The 17,482-nt window shown below is 42.9% G+C and overlaps 1 protein-coding gene across 1 annotated transcript in view; it reads right to left on the minus strand.

The window, feature by feature from the left end:
- PTPRN2 (protein tyrosine phosphatase receptor type N2) overlaps positions 1 to 17,482 on the minus strand; it is a 1,243,324-nt gene that overhangs the window by 774,551 nt on the left and 451,291 nt on the right. Inside the window, exon 10 of the mRNA XM_040434195.1 lies at positions 3,567 to 3,653. Coding sequence (XP_040290129.1) covers positions 3,567 to 3,653 — 87 coding nt within the window. The remainder of the gene's footprint in view (positions 1 to 3,566; positions 3,654 to 17,482) is intronic.

The following is a 17,482-nucleotide window of genomic DNA, read 5'->3' on the forward strand; positions in this document are numbered from 1 at the left end:
TGCATAGGAACTATACAGACACTTAGTGGAGCAATATCCAAATTTTTTATTATATTTTTGAATCGACACATAACAAATGCAAATTTTTATATTGATCCATGTCAATATGAATGGTGGACTTCACGTGGATGTACCCTAAAGCAGTGAAGTCATCAAGCAATTGTTTGGCTGTAAGATCTTCGACAATGTCAAAAAATGGTCAGAAGAGGGGCAGTAGTCCTATCTCCCTTGATTTAATATGCACAAACACATGGAATATAACTTCAAGTTTATTAGGAGCATTTCTTTCTTCAGATACAGGTCAATTATTCATTTACGGTATATTTCTGTGATACTACAGCCACAATTTCCTTCGCATTGCGTGTTTAAAGGCAGACAATTGTTTCACTGAGGCCTAGCCCTTTGGCGTGATATCTTCCACTCTGCAATATTTCTCATTTTGCAATATTACATCATTAATTTTCTCCATCCTGCCTTCTGGATAAGGGTAAGTTTCCAAGCAGCGTTATTAGAAAGATGCGATGACAGTGCTAGTCTATGTTTAGCCATAGGCTAAAAAGTATTAACCATTGGTTTGGGCAGATTATTAGGGCTGTAAACAAGATTATGGCGTATAATATAATTTGTGATGCAATAATAAAAGGAAATCAGTCTCATACGAATGTACAGCCTGACATTTTTTATACTTATATAGGTCCCTTAATATCTCCTACTAACATCAAGAGCTCTGTGGTGCTACAAATGGTATTTCCGGCAAATATGTCATGAAAATAGAATTTTCCACAGACAGGATTATTAGGCCGTGTTTCGGGGGCTCGAACGCTTGTTTAGTATTGTTGTACATATGGAGGATTTATTTTATGCTTTGGATATGATGCAAGATCGTTTTAATAATCTATAATTAGAGATGAGTGAAATGATTCTAAACAAATTGAATTCAACATGAATTTTCCCAAAATTTGGGTCAAATCTGAATCCAAATTTTGGGCAAATTTTAAAAAGTTTTCAGATCAAAAGACAGGAAAGATGAACAAGGAAGATTACATACATAATCGCAGGCGGTGTGTGTGTACATGCACACCAGCAGACATTTTCTTCCAAAAAGCAAAACATTTTTAAGCCATTTATAAAAATAAACATAAATTGGGCCATGTTAAAAAAAACAACATAAATTCCTACAGTTTAATTTGTTTTTAGGCTGTTTATTGCCACCAGCAGCTAGCATAATGGAGTTTACAAGAGATTAGTTAAAAGGGCATTCCAGTGCAAAGAAAAGCCTTTTCCCTAGGTGGCATATGGTGAAAATATATAACATAAAATATACTTGAAGGGGTTCTGCAGTTTGTTTAAACTAATGATCTATCCTCTCAGTTCTAAAGAACCACCCCGTTTGTCCGCTGTGGCCCCCGTATCTTTTGGCGTCTCATATGCTAATGAAGTGACTCGGTTATACTAGGTGTGGACTTGTATTTGTCCTGGGCGCGGTTATTTTATCCCTGGCTGCGAGCGCATCCAATCAGAGCTCCCCGCTCTTAGCTAGGGAGAAGGAGCTCAAGTTCTTGCAATTCTCGCGAGAACTTGAGCTCCTTCTACTTGGCTAAGAGTGGGGCGCTCTGATTGGATGCGCTCGCAGCCAGGGAGAAGATAACCGCACCCAGGAGAAATACAAGTCCACGCCTAGTACAACCATTAGCATATGAGGCGCCAAAAGATTCAGGGACCACAGCGGACGAACGGGGGGTTCTTTAGAAAAAAAAAAGTACCAAGACATCAGTGGGGGCCGTACTATAATGTAGGAAAATAATTAGATTAAGGATATCCAGGTGAAAGGTCTTCTTTATAGGGGTCATTTAGGATTACAAGAATATGGCTGCCTTCTTCCAAAATAGCACCACACCTGTCTACAGGTATTACAGGTCAACCACATACACTTCAATAGTCAGAAATATCAGACACAACCTATGGACAGGTGTTGTTTCTGGTAGAAAGCAGCCATGTTTTTCTAATCCTGGACAACCCCTTTAAGAAGGTGCCCAGGTTCCTGCTGCTTTCCACTTCCTGCTGACACAGCAGGAAATGGCTGTGAATCAGTCAATCATTGAGACCTGCCTCAGCTAGTGACTGGGTGATCAGCAATCCCAACCAGACAAGAGCAGGAAGTGGAGAACAGCAGAGACCCTGGTACCATCAGAACAACAAAGGCGGAGGATGGGTGAGGTAAGTGCTGTTTTTTTGTTTTCAACATAGGCAGGCAGCCTAGGAATACTTCTTTAAATGGGTTGGTCCAACTCATACATTGGTGGCATATCGCTAGGCTATGCCACCGATGTCTGATAGGTGTGGGTCCCTGAACAATAAACGCAAACTGAAGGAGAACGGACCATGCATGCACAGCCGTCCTCCCATCATTTCTATGGGAGTGCCGGAAATTGCCGAGCAGCGTGGCTATTTTTCAAAGTCCCACAGAAATGAATGGGAAGAGTGGCCTCCACTCCATTCACTTCTATGGGACTGACGGAAAAATAGACTGAGCCAGTCCTCGGTTATTTTCCGTGCTCTCATAGAAATAAATGGAGTGCGGCTGCGCATGCGTGGTCTGCTCTTCTTCACTTTGCGAGCTCCATTCTAGAGATAAGTGTGGGTCCCAGAGGTGGGACCTGCACCTATCAGACATTGGTGACATATCCTAGTGACAAGCCACCAATGTAAGAGATGTGCCAACCCCTTTAAATCTGCAGTACTAATTTACACTAGTACTGTAACATGAACTCCATTTACTATTGCATACGTGACTATGCCATAGTTAAAGGGGTTATCCGAGACAAAAAAATGTCCCCCATATGCCCGGGCCCCTCACAATGAATCTACTTACCTGACTCCCCGCTCCCTGCACTACTCCTTGTCACCCGCGATGCTAGGGAGGCTCGTCCCCGTCCCCGCCTGCCATTGGCTGCTCCCCCCGACACTGTGGATGTTTTCATCCGCGCACGGGGAGAAGCAGCAGCGGCGGTGCGGGGACCAGGAGCGGTGGAGGGAGGGGGGGAGCAGGGTAAGTATATTCATTGTGAGGGGTCCGGGCATATGGGGGAGCATTTTTTAGTCTAGGATAACCCCTTTAAAGGTTGATATACATGAAACCTTTTCTGTTCTTCCGAAGGTAAAAATGCAACCGTCATATTATTTCGGATAGATTTGCATCTTACAGTATTAATAAAATTCCAAGCTGCTAGAATCTCTCATGCTAACCCTTTCCATACTCCTGTGGATGTTAAAATGTTAGAAAATTCTGAAAGTTTCCTCTGTAATCGCACAATGATAAAGCATTATTCATCAAATAGAATATTCCTGCTAGATCCTGAGACTTTCTTCACCAAAGTTTACTTTAAATCCTGCCTGATTTTTTATTAAAGTTAGAAAACACTTCAAAATCCATATCCCACTATCTCCTCGTAACGTGGTCAGCGCAATTATACTAGAAAAGGATAGCGAAAAGCAACAAAAATGATACTGCAATGGGGAGCTGAGAGCGGAATAAAATATGAACGCGGGTAGATAATGAAACTTACCTGACATCACTAAACACATTCATCTGCTGTTTCAGGAGCACGGCCACCTCGTTTAATAATTCCAGACCCTTCTCCACAGTCAGGGGGCTGTTAAGAGTGAGCAGAGAAAAAGCATTAGCAAAAAAATGGAACTCATCAATAGGCGAAAGGCTTAAGTCCCAAAAGAGTTATCACCTTGGCCTTTCAAGATATAAAAGCCATAGCTTGCTGTATTCCTGTCACATTGAGAGCGTGATATCTAGGGAATAGGGATCAGGTGCTTTGGAGAACATGATGAATCACCTGAATTTCCCAGCAATAGGACAAACAATATAGTGTAAATGAAATCCTCAGGAAGTGTGAGATGTCCCCAATCCATCCAAAGATGAACTGTCATATGTGTGTGTATATATATATATATATATATATATATATATATATCACATAAATGTCACAACATAGTATAACAGACAAAATAGATAGATAGATAGATAGATAGATCAGCAACCTCTGGCACTCCAGGTGTTCTGAAACTACAAATCCCAGAATGCTCCATTCACTTTTATAGGAGTTATAAGAACTTCTGAGTATGTTTGCATGCTGGTAGTTGTAGTTTCACAGCAGCTGGAGTTCCAAAAGTTGCTGATGACTGAGATAATAGATATGAGATAGATACATTATAGGTAGGTAGATAGATAGATAGATAGATAGATAGATAGATAGATAGATAGAGATATTAGATAGATTGATATAGATAGATAGATAGATAGATAGAGATATTAGATAGATTGATATAGATAGATAGATAGATAGATAGATAGATAATAGAGATGTAGATAGATAGATCGATCGATCAGATGTGAGCAGTTGGCTTGATAGACAGCTATTCCTCCCTACTCCACCATACACATGCACGCTCCCCTTGGCTATGCATGTGGGAACAAGTTGCTGCCAAACACCTTGGGTGGTGGCTTATCTCTCGTGAGAACAGAGGATCAAGCTAGTTGAAGTTAAACATGTCCAATTCTTCTTTCCCTCATCCTCTGGAGCAAGGACATCCCAATACACATTAGATTATAAGCTTTATACACCAAATCAGCAGGTTCAGCCAACTTTCATTTAACAAATATGACCAACATATGAAGGGAAGAGGGTGCCTAATGGAGTTCAACAGACTCTGGAGTCTAAAGGTAAGACCGGACGTACAGGTTTCCTAATGCAGTTTTGGAAACCAAAACCAGGAGTGAATAAAAAAAAAAATGAGAAGTCATATCTGTCCGTTATACTTTCTCTCCTTTTATGATCCACTCCTGATCAGGAGATGTAACTGTGTGACAAAACCTGTAGAGTGCCATCTGCTCATGTTGAAGGCTCCATATACCATAAAATGACATATTAGACATACAATGCATTCACGGTCTTCAGACCCTTACACTTTTTTTCACATTATGTTACGTTGCGGCCTTCTGATAAAATATAAAAAAAAATCTAGTTTTGCCCCATCCATCTGCACTCAATTACCCATAATGAGAAAGTGAAAACAGAATTTTAGAAATGTTTGCAAATTTATTAAAAAAGAAAAGTAATATTTCTAATGGACATAAGTATTTAGACACTTTGCTATGACACTTGAAATTTTGCCCTGGGTGCCTCCCATTTCTCTTGATCATCTTTGAGATGTTTCTACACGTTGACTGGAATCCACCTGTGGTAATTTCAGTTGATTGGACATGATTTGTCTATGTAAGGTCTCACAGCTGACAATGCATAGCAGTGCAAAAACCAAGCCATGAGGAGGAAAAACTGCCTGTAGAGCTCACAGACAGGATTGTGGCCGCCATAATTCTTAAATGGAAGAAGTTTGGAACAACCAGGACTCTTCCTAAAATGACTGCCCACTAAACAAAGTAATTGCAGGAGAAGGGCTATGGTAAGAGAGGTGACCAAGAATCCAATGGTCTATCTGTCTGGGCTCTAAAAATATTGTGTGCAAATGGGAGAAACTTCCAGAAGGTCAACCATCACTCATTAGCTCCCCAATAACATCCCTACAGTGAAGCATGGTGGCGGCAGCATCATGCAATGGGGGTGTTTTTCAGCAGCTGTGTTTTTCAGTACAGAGACATTCCAATGAAAATCTGATCCAGAGTGATCTGAACTGAGCCGAAGGTTTACCTGCCAAAAAGAAAATGACCCTATGCACAAAGCCAAGAAAACACAGGAGTGGCTTAAGGACAACTCTGTGAATCTCTTGAGTGGCACAGCCAGAGCCCTGATCCCAATCGAACATCTCTGGGGAGACCTGAAAATAGCTGTCCACCAGTGGTGTAACTAGAAATGACCCACAGCTCCACAGCAAATTTTTGAATGGGCCCCCCCATCCCCCAGAAACTTCAGTGCAACCCCCTCCTCCCATTCAACCCCAATTCCTGTGGCTATTCAAGATATCTCTCTCTCAGACAAGGCCTGGCAGCCGTTCCGTCCATTTCCTACAGTCTCACTGTATGTAATGTAACTGTATAATACTGTTGAGGGGGCCCAGACAATAATATCTTTTAGTCCTCCTCCTGAGTGGGTCCCTGCTGAGTTTGGGCCCCAAAGCAGCCACTTCCCCTGATTCCCTTATAGCTACGTCCCTGCTGTCCACTGATGTTCGCCATCCAACGTGACAGAGCTTAAGAGGATTTGCAGAGAAGAATGGCAGAAACTCACCAAATCCAGGTGTGCAAACCTTGTGGCATCATCCCCAAGAAGACTGAAGAATTTATTCTCGGCCAAAGGTGTTTGAACTAAGCACTAAGTAAAGGGTCTGAATACTTATGTCAGTGCAAGATTTTAGTTTTCCTTTTCAATAAATTAGCAAACTCGCACGATTTTTTTTTATTTTGGCCCATGGTCGCAACATAACAAAATGTAAGAAAAGTGAAAGGGTCTGAAGACATTCCAAACGCACTACAGTCAGGTCCATAAATATTGGGACATCGACACAATTCTAGCATTTTTGGCTCTATACACCACCACAATGGATTTGAAATGAAACGAACAAGATGTGCTTTAACTGCAGACTGTCAGCTTTAATTTGGGGCTATTTACATCCAAATCAGGTGAACGGTGTAGGAATTACAACAGTTTGCATATGTGCCTCCCACTTGTTAAGGGACCAAAAGTAATGGGACAATTGGCTTCTCAGCCGTTCCATGGCCAGGTGTGTGTTATTCCCTCATTATCCCAATTACAACGAGCAGATAAAAGGTCCAGAGTTTATTTCAAGTGTGCTGTTTGCATTTGGAATCTGTTGCTGTCAACTCTCAAGATGAGATCCAAAGAGCTGTCACTATCAGTGAAGCAAGCCATCATTAGGCTGAAAAAACACAACAAACCCATCAGAGAGATAGCAAAAACATTAGGCGTGGCCAAAACAACTGTTTGGAACATCCTTAAAAAGAAGGAACGCATCGGTGAGCTCAGCAACACCAAAAGACCCGGAAGACCACAGAAAACAACTGTGGTGGATGACAGAAAAATTCTTTCCCTGGTGAAGAAAACACCCTTCACAACAGTTGGCTAGATCAAGAACACTCTCCAGGAGGTAGGTGTATGTGTGTCCAAGTCAACAATCAAAAGAAGACTTCACCAGAGTGAATACAGAGGGTTCGCCTCAAGATGTAAACCATTGGTGAACCTCAAAAACAGGAAGGCCAAATTAGAGTTTGCCAAACAACATCTAAAAAAGCCTTCACAGTTTTGGAACAACATCCTATGGACAGATGAGACCAAGATCAACTTGCACCAGAGTGATGGGAAGAGAAGATTATGGAGAAGGAAAGGAACTGCTCATGATCCTAAGCATACCACCTCATCAGTGAAGCATGGTGGTGGTAGTGTCATGGCGTGGGCATGTATGGCTGCCAATGGAGCTGGTTCTCTTGTATTTATTGATGATGTGACTGCTGACAAAAGCAGCAGGATAAATTCTGAAGTGTTTCGGGCAATATTATCTCCTCGTATTCAGCCAAATGCTTCAGAACTCATTGGACGGCGCTTCACAGTGCATATGGACAATGACCCAAAGCATACTGCAAAAGCAACCAAAGAGTTTTTTAAGGGAAAGAAGTGGAATGTTATGCAATGGCCAAGTCAATCGCCTGACCTGAATCCGATTGAGCATGCATTTCACTTGCTGAAGACAAAACTGAAGGGAAAATGCACCAGAACAAGCAGGAACTGAAGACAGTTGCAGTAGAGGCCTGGCAGAGCATCACCAGGGATGAAACCCAGCGTCTGGTGATGTCTATGCGTTACAGAGTTCAGGCTGTAATTGACTGCAAAGGATTTGCAACCAAGTATTAAAAAGTGAAAGTTTGATTTATGATTATTATTCTGTCCCATTACTTTTGGTCCCTTACCAAGTGGTAGGCACATATGCAAACTGTTGTAATTCCTGCACCGTTCACCTGATTTGGATGTATATACCCTCAAATTAAAGCTGACAGTCTGCAGTTAAAGCACATCTTGTTAGTTTCATTTCAGGTCCATTGTGGTGGCGTATAGAGCCAAAAATGTTAGAATTGTGTCGCTGTCCCAATATTTATGGACCCGACTGTATATACTCCTTTGACTTTTGAAATTATTTCCAACTAAACCTTGAACAAATAAAGCAACAAGCCTTGAACAAATGTTTATTTCAACCCAACATTCATTTTTTGGTGCAACAAAAGTTTGTAGAAATAATATAGTAACATAATTTATAAGGCTGAAAAAAGACATTTGTCCATCCAGTTCGGCCTGTTATCCTGCAAGGTGATCCAGAGGAAGGCAAAAAAACAACAACTGTGAGTTAGAAGCCAATTTTCCCCACTTAAGGGGAAATAATTCCTTCCCGACTCCAATCAGACAATCAGAATAACTTCCTGGATCAACGACCCCTCTCTTGTAGCTGTAGCCTGTAATATATTATTACACTCCAGAAATACATCCAGGTCTCTCTTGAACTCTTTTAGGGAACTCACCATCACCACCTCCTCAGGCAGAGAGTTCCATAGTCTCACTGCTCTCACTGTAAAGAATCCTCTTCTATGTTTGTGTACAAACCTTCTTTCCTCCAGACGCAGAGGATGTCCCCTCATCACAGTCACAGTCCTGGGGATAAATAGATGATGGGAGAGATCTCTGTACTGAGCCCTGATATATTTATTGTCGGTATATAGTTATTAGATCTCCCCTCAGTCGTCTTTTTTCTAAACTAAAAACCCTAATTTTGATAATCTTTCTGGGTACTGTAGTCCATCCATTCCAGTTATTACTTTAGTTGCCCTCCTCTGAACCGTCTCCAGCTCTGCTATGTCTGCCTTGTTCATAGGAGCCCAGAACTGTACACAGTACTCCATGTGTGGTCTGACTAGTGATTTGTAAAGTGGCAGCACTATTTTCTCATCACGGACACCTACTGTTCATTCGTTAGCATGATAGGAACAGACATGCAGGTAAAGATACAACCTCGACGTATCTGTATTTTCTAAACTCAGAAATTCCTAGTTAAAGTATGAAATTCTTAATGGAAGTTTCTCTAGCTTTTTCATCTCTTTTTATTTCATTTTATGGTAATTAATTAGGTATTAGTGTGACAGTACAAACAATCTGTACGTATGCTAAAAATGCTAGAAGGTTACACTAGAAACAGAAGGCATGGTGAGTATATTTTATGCATTTTTAGACCTGCCTACTTGGAGTCCTCAAACCGCCCATGATTAAGGAACTGTGGTCCAGTGGTTAGCGCTGTTGCCCTCTATCACTAGAGACCTGAGTCTGAATCTAACCCACTGTCATGCCCCACTCTGACGATGTGCGGAGGTCAGCCAGGATTGCAGCACGAGTTTAGTGTTTGTTTTGGAGTCGTGCTGGATCCGCCCCTCATCAGGTGCACTCGGTGGAGTCATTAGTTTAAATAGCTCCTCAGCCCAGTGCCCTGAGCGGATTATACTCATCATTGTGGTCTTAGAAGCTAGGAAGGAAGGTTGGCTGTCTGTTCCAGCTCAGGAAGATAAGTGTTATTTCTAGTTGGTTGTTTTGTGTCATCTATCCCATCCAGGTTCTGTGCGAGCAGGCTGTTCCTATTTTCCACTTCACCATCTCAGGGAATTCAGGGTTTTGTCAGCCCAGGCACGGGGACACCTCATACCTATCTTAAAGGTCTGTAGGTGGGCTGAGCAGTGCAGGGAAAGAGGTCAGGGATTAGCTAGGAGGTGACCCATCCCCTGTCTCTCGCCCAGAGCCTGATTGGTGCGTTATCTGTTATACTGAGTGCACGCCCGCCGTGACACCCACGAACACAACAAAGACTTTTTCCCCCTTTGTGTAGGGATCATCTGTGTTATCCTACACTTCTAGAATATGTACATTACTATGAAGCTGTCCCAAATCAGCCCATTGCCTCAAACCCCCCACCGATTATCATAAAAATGCTGATCGGCAGCCCCTCTTTTTTTATTAGCAGTGGATATGCAGTGGATATGCTGCCAACATAATGTAAAGTGTATGGGATCATAGCGATCTTCTGTTCTCCATGCGCTTTCTATCGCCCATTTAAAGGCTATTTAAACTAATGCTGATTGACTTGTTTTATCGACCATCGGCCCTCGTTATGACCCAGTATTGGGCCATGTAAAAGGACCCTTAGTGCTAGGTAATCAACATAAATGAATAAGGTATGCACGTTCTACTAGGAGGCCCAAGTATTGTAGACTTTAGGCTTCTTTCACACCTGCCAGCCAGCCAGTCCAGCTGAGTGCAGGGTTTTTAGTCAGGCTGATTCTCGGCATATTTGCCGGGTAGTGGCCGGATCTATAGCAGACCCCATTATGGCCAATGGGGTCAGGCGGGAGGGCGGCAGTTTCTGGCAATGCCTGATCTGAAGACCTCCTGCAGGCTGTTCTCTACCAGAACTGTCGGTGGTCCAAGCTGCAAGTGTAAAACTAGTCTTACTATTCAAAACCATCATCTGCTTTCCTAGGATCCTGAAGTGAACCCTCAACAATTTTTTTTGCCTTGTATATCCCAAATTTTCCATAAACTTAAATCATTTAATGTGAAATCAGGTTGTATTACGTGTTGTTCCTGTAGCTTGATAGTATTCATGTTATGTAAAAGACAGAAAGGATAAACTCAGCTCTGCTACATGTGTACATACATTTTCATTTGCACTTTGTATTACTCACTAGATAAACCGCTCCCCCCTTCGATGATCTTTTTTTTTTCTCCCTTCATGTTAATTAAAGCTTTTCTTTTCACACTGTTATTGTGTCAGTGGCTCCTGCCTGGCATTCCCCCATTAGACCATTATTGTTCCACCAACTCCCTGCTTGGCCCGGCATTGACAAGACAAGAATACGTTAAGGTAGGAGTGTGGAACAGCTGCAAACTCTTAATGCTCATTTACGTGTTGTTCCAGTCTCCATGGAGTTAAAAAAAGGCACAGCTGAAAGCAGGGGTTATAAAATCAAGGGAATATTCTATTTATTATGTAGTTCGAGCAGAAATAAGGGGTTTATTTTTACACGCAGTGGGTGAGGAAGCGATTGCTAAGCGGAACGCAGCGGTGGAGGGTCAAATCCCAGCAGTTTGCGCACAAGCAACTTGAAAAGGCATTCACTGCTTGCGGATTGACGTCACGCGTTATCTGTATGGAAGGGACGTATGGAATTAGGAAAAAAGAATAAAATAGCGCCTATTCATCTACGGCCTCGGAGGTCTTACATCTAGAACTAGTGACTTTTCTGACCTACACTGTGATCTTCTAGGCTCCGTTCTCACTAAGTAGCTGCCGCAGGTAATTGCCGTGTAAACAACAGCTCTTCGGAAGCATGAAACGAGCGGCCGCCATTGCATGACGTTCTCCAGCTTTCTATCTCAATTGTCAGAATAAATATTATCTCTAAATTGAACGGTGCAGAGCTAATGGGCAATTTGGAGGAGACAAATTATGTCATTTTCCACCGCTATCCTTTTCTCTAACAAGCATTTCCCAGAGACCATTTTGTGCTGCCGCTAAGAAACACTAGAGACTAAATTGAACAAATGTAGATGTGTCTTTCCCTATAACAATACTTGTCCAAAGTGGGGGGAAGGTGGGCGATATCATCTCGGTTGAAAAAGTTCAGCTTAGGTCATGTAATTGAGCCGCTTGAATTCCTACAAAATGATACGACGCTCACTGTCCAGACAAACATAGACAGTGTTCTCCTAGACGACGGCAATAAGGGATTATGGTTGCAGAGAATAAGACCACAGATATGAAATATTGCTTGGAAAGAAGGAGATTAAAGTGTTCAAAGGGATTATCCCGTGACTAATGGAAAAAATGAAAATCAGACATCATATAGTACATGGCAGTCTCTTTCTAACAAAGCTAGGACCAGCCCTGTACCTAACATGGATCTAGAGATCTCCCCGTTCATTGCTCTGCTAGATTTATATCAAGCTGACAGCTCAAGGGGAGTTTCTATTTTGCTGCAGATAAGGGGGCGTGCTCTGCCTATCACAGCTCAGGAGGCAGTTGAAGGGTGAAACTGAGCATGTGCGGCCATCTCAGTGAGCAGGTCAAAGAAATAAGAAAAAAACAAACAGCCGGTGGAGCTATACAACTAGATTTTATTGAATAAAATTTGGCTATGCTTAATTTTTAATTACAAAAGTACTCAGATCCAGATGTAGGTGTGAAAACTGTAGAATATTTTTCATGGGACAACCCCTTTAATACTTATGACCTGTCCTTAAGTCATCAGTATGTGATTGGTGGTGGTCTGACCAGGGGCGTAGCTAGAAATGCATGGGCCCCATAGCAAAAAAATGTATGGGCCCCCCCCCCTGTGCCATCCACAGATCCCCCTCCCCTAAACAGCGCCATCCACAGATCCCCCCTCCCCTAAACAGTGCAATCCACAGATCCCCCCCCTCATAACAGTGTCATCCACAGATATCCCCCCTAAACAGTGCCATCCACAGATCTCCCCCCAAACAGTGCCATCCACAGATCCCCCTAAACAGTGCCATCCACAGATCCCCCTAAACAGTGTCATCCACAGATCCCCCCTAAACAGTGTCATCCACAGATCCCCCCTAAACAGTGCCATCCACAGATCCCCCCTCCCCTAAACAGTGCCATCCACAGATCTCCCCCTAAACAGTGCCATCCACAGATCTCCCCCCTAAACAGTGCCATCCACAGATCCCCCCTAAACAGTGCCATCCACAGATCCCCCCTAAACAGTGCCATCCACAGATCCCCCCTCCCCTAAACAGTGCAATCCACAGATCTCCCCCCTAAACAGTGCAATCCACAGATCTCCCCCCTAAACAGTGCCATCCACAGATCTCCCCCCTTAACAGTGCCATCCACAGATCCCCCCTAAACAGTGCCATCCACAGATCCCCCCTAAACAGTGCCATCCACGGATCCCCCCTAAACAGTGCCATCCACAGATCCCCCCTAAACAGTGCCATCCACAGATCCCCCCTAAACAGTGCCATCCACAGATCCCCCTCCCCGACGCTCACAGGAGTATATTTATAAACTAATCAGTAACTACTTTAACTTTAATCATTGCTCATTGCTGATCTCTTTACTTGGATTATTTGGATATCTTACTCTGTCTTAGCTCCGGTAACAGCAGGCAGTGCGGGCAGCGCTCACTCACTGACGTCAAGCGCCTGCGCCGCCTAGTGGGAGGAGCAGGCGCGTGACGTCAGTGAGTGATCGCCGCCCACCCGCACTGCCTGCTGTTACCGGAGCTAAGACAGAGTAAGATATCCAAATAATCCAAGTAAAGAGATCAGCAATGAGCAATGATTAAAGTTAAAGCAGTTACTGATTAGTTTATAAATATACTGCTGTGAGCGGCGTGGCCCTGTATATTCTAACCCCCAGGCAAGCGTCCCTGTCACCATGGGAACGCCTGGGGGTTAGAATATGCCATCGGATTTGAGTTTTTATGATCTCACTGAGCCCGTGAAAACTCAGATCCGATGGTATATTCTAACCCCCAGGCAAGCGTCCCCGTCACCATGGGAACGCCTGGGGGTTAGAATATACCATCGGATCTTCTGAGTTACTCAGTGGCCTGGCTGGAGCCTCCCCAGCTACTGTGTCGGCCCAGCCCTGCGTGCGCCCTGCTCCAGTCCTGACTCCTCCTGGCTGCCTGTGTGTAGTGTGTATGTAAATAAGTAAAAAATAAAAAAAATCAACAGAAGGCGGCCCGGACGGGCCCCCAGTGGCGTAGGGCCCCATAGCCATTGCTCTGGTTGCTATGGCGATCCCTACGCCACTGGGTCTGACCCTCGGTACCCCCTCCAATCAGCTGTTTGGAGAGAGCATGGCACTCTGGTGAGTGGCATGGCAATGACTGACAGTGGCTATCCAGTGGACGGCGCTCTGCTTGGTATTGCAGCTTAGCTCTATTCACTTGAATGGGACTGAACTCCACCTAGGCGTATGGCGATGAATGTGACGTCACTGGCCTAGGAAGCGGCTGTGATGCTCACCTCTTCAAACAGCTGATCTGTGGGGGTGGCAGGAGTTGGACCCCTACCGACCAGATACTGATGACTTATCCTAAGGAGAGTATTAAACGCTCATGCGACCCCTTTAAACCTCTGTTAAAGATGCTCTCCATCCTATATATGTAAAATAATATAAAATAAAATAAATAATTAATAAATACCGTAAATTAAATTAAAAAAAATTAAATAAAATAATAATGCAAGCAGAGAATATAATCCATATACTGATGAACCTGACAATCATCTTGTGGTGCCCTGTTCAGTGTCCTCACATCAGTAGCAATAAGGTCGATACTGGAGTAGAGGATTTCCAATCAAATGTCATCCTTATATTGTCGTTTTATGAATCTAATCCCTGTATGAATGTTCTATCACCTCCTATGGCTACGTGGAACATCCCTTTTATGAGGGGAGGTTGGTAAGAAGATGTTAAAGGTGTCAAAGGCTGAAATGTATGTATGGACTGTAGCTGATCGCCGCTGTTTGCCGGAGCCAGGGCACTTGAGTTTAGAGAAGAGGTTGCCTGTACATCATTAGGAAAAATGGCCAAAACACTTGCCCTAAATGCAAACGTAAAGGGGTCTTCCAGTTTGCATCAACATCCTTCAAAATAATCATTTATGAAGGCAGCTGTAATTTTACAATGTTCCACCATGTTGGTCCTCTCAGTAACAGCATCATATGTACTAAAAATCACATCTTATGACCATGACAGCAAATCACAGCACAGCCATGTGACGCTGTGTCCAAACGTGATGCCACTCAGGGCTATATTTACCATAAGGTGCGCAAAAGCACAAGCCTAGGGTGCCGGCCAGCAGGGAGAGCAGAATTAATGGAGAAAGTTTTTTTTTTTTCATTTCTTTTCAAACTGGTCTTGAGGGGGGGAGGTGTGGCACTCTGCAATAAAACAGCAGAGTTGACTATGGACCAGGACTTGCTCTGCATCTATTGTACTTACTACACAGGAGCTGCAGGACTTATCAATGCAGGATGGGGGCAGAACTCAGCGAAGGACAGAAGTGGTGGAGGACCTGTGATGATGAGAAGGATTCAGTGTGAGAGCCAGAGAAATACTGGGAGTTGTAGTTCTCTAATGTTATACCCACTCCCTGCCTGGCAGGATGGAGTGATATTATTTACCTGAGACTGTATGTTGGAAGGGCTGAAGAGAAAGGAGGGCCGTTATTTACATGGGACTGGGTGAGGGAATGTTATTGAAGGTGGCTGGGTGAGGGAATGCTATTTACATGGCACTGTATGTTGGAGGGGCTGGAGGGAGAGATGTTATTGGCATGGGACTGTATGTTGGAGGTGGCTGGGGGAGGGAGTGATGTTATTTACATGGGACTGTATTTTAGAGGGGGCTGGAGGGAGTGATGTTGTTTACATGGGACTGTATATTGCAGGCAGCTGTGAGAGGGAGTGATGCTATGTACATGGGACTGTATGTTGGAGGGGGCTGGAGTGAGTAATGTTATTTACATGGGACTGTGTGTTGGAGGGGGCGGAAAGAAGGGGGAGTAATGTTAATTAGTGTTGATCACGAATATTCGAATTGCAAATTTTTATCTCGAATATAGGTACTTTGAAAATCCGTGAATATCTAGAATATAGTGATATATTCGTAATTTCAAATATTCAAGATTTTTTATTGCGAATTTTTGTAATGCGAATTTTTATTGCGAATTTTTCAATTGAATAAAAACATGATTCCTCCCTGCTTCTTGCTTGTGGGCCAATGACTCATTGGCCCACAAGCAAGAAGCAGGGAGGAATCATAACTTTAAATGGGAAAAATTATGAATATTCTAAAAAACTAATATATAGCACTATATCGAATATATTCGTTTTTTCGAATATTCGTAATATTCTAAAACAAGAATATATAGCTGTCATGCCCTGCTCAGGTTATGTGCGGAGGTCTGCCAGGTTAGCAGCACGTGTGTAGTTTGTTTTGTTTTTGGGTTTGGATTTGAGCTGTATCCGCCTCCTTTCAGGTGCACTGGGTGGGGTCGTTTGTATGAGTTTAAATTACGCCCCTTCCCAGTGTCCTGTGCAGGTTATAGCTTCTATCTTGCTCTGAGGAAGGAAGGAAGGAATGGCTGTTTCTGCTCAGCTACAGATAAGTTGGTTTTGTTTCTCTCTTGTGTTCTGTCTAGGCTGTTAGGGAGACACCTGCTCCCTCCTTGCTTGAGGAAGCAGGCTGTCTCTTTTCCCCTTTTCCACCATCTTAGGGATCTTAGGGTTTCTTCAGTATTAGGCACGGGGGCACGTTTATTCCCACCTTCAGGGTCTGAACGTGGGCACAGAAGTCCAGGGAGAGTTGGTAGGGATTTGTCAGGAGGTGACCTTTATCCACAGCTTCTGGCCTAGACACTTGTTTTATGGTTTTCTGTGTTTCTATTGTATCTTGTATCCTACCCAGTGTGACAATAGCAATATAGCGAATATTCGGGAAAAAAAACTAATATAGGTCAATTTAGCTAATATAGTGCTATAATCTTCTTTGTCTAATAGTTGTAATTTTTTTCTCATCTGAAGTTCAGATTGGAAAAAAATTTCTACTATTGGAAAAAAAAGATTATAGCACTATATTAGCTAAATTTGTCTATATTCGTTTTTTTTTCGAATATTCGCTATATTGCTATATATTCTTGTTTTAGAATATTACGAATATTTGAAAAAACGAATATATTCGATATAGTGCTATGACTCATTGGCCCACAAGTGACAAGCAGGGAGGAATCATGTTTCGCTTTACGAAAATTTGCATATTACGCGATCATTACCTTGTCGATTTTTCGAGTTAAAAAAATCGTAGAATATAACGAATATTCGAATTCACGAATATTCGGCGAATATTCTACAAAATATTCGCAAAATATCACGAATTCGAATATGACCCCTTCCGCTCATCACTAATTGTTAATTACATAGGACTATATTTTGGTGGGGGCTGAAAGGAGAGGAGTGATCTTTCTTACATAAGGCTGTGTGTTGGGTTTCAAAGGAGGAAAATGTTGTTATTAACATGGGACTTTATGCTAGAGGAGTCTGTACGGAGGGGTTGATGTTTCTTACATGGGACTGTATTCTGGAGGAAGGGAAATGATGTTATTTACATTACATTTACTGGGGCATTACAATTTCTCAGGGCACTACAGGAAGAAATATAACTACAGGGGCACTGCAGGAGGGCATTATAAATACTGTCAGCACTGCAGGGGGCATTATAAATACTGGCAGCACTGCAGGGGGGCATTATAAATACTGGCAGCACTGCAGGGGGGCATTATAAATACTGGGGACTCTACAGGGGGCATAATTGCTGGGGCTACTACAGGGAGTCTTATTATTACTAGCTATAAAAGGTACTTCAA

Source organism: Bufo bufo, chromosome 5 (genome assembly GCF_905171765.1).
Source record: "Bufo bufo chromosome 5, aBufBuf1.1, whole genome shotgun sequence".
NCBI lineage: Eukaryota > Metazoa > Chordata > Amphibia > Anura > Bufonidae > Bufo > Bufo bufo.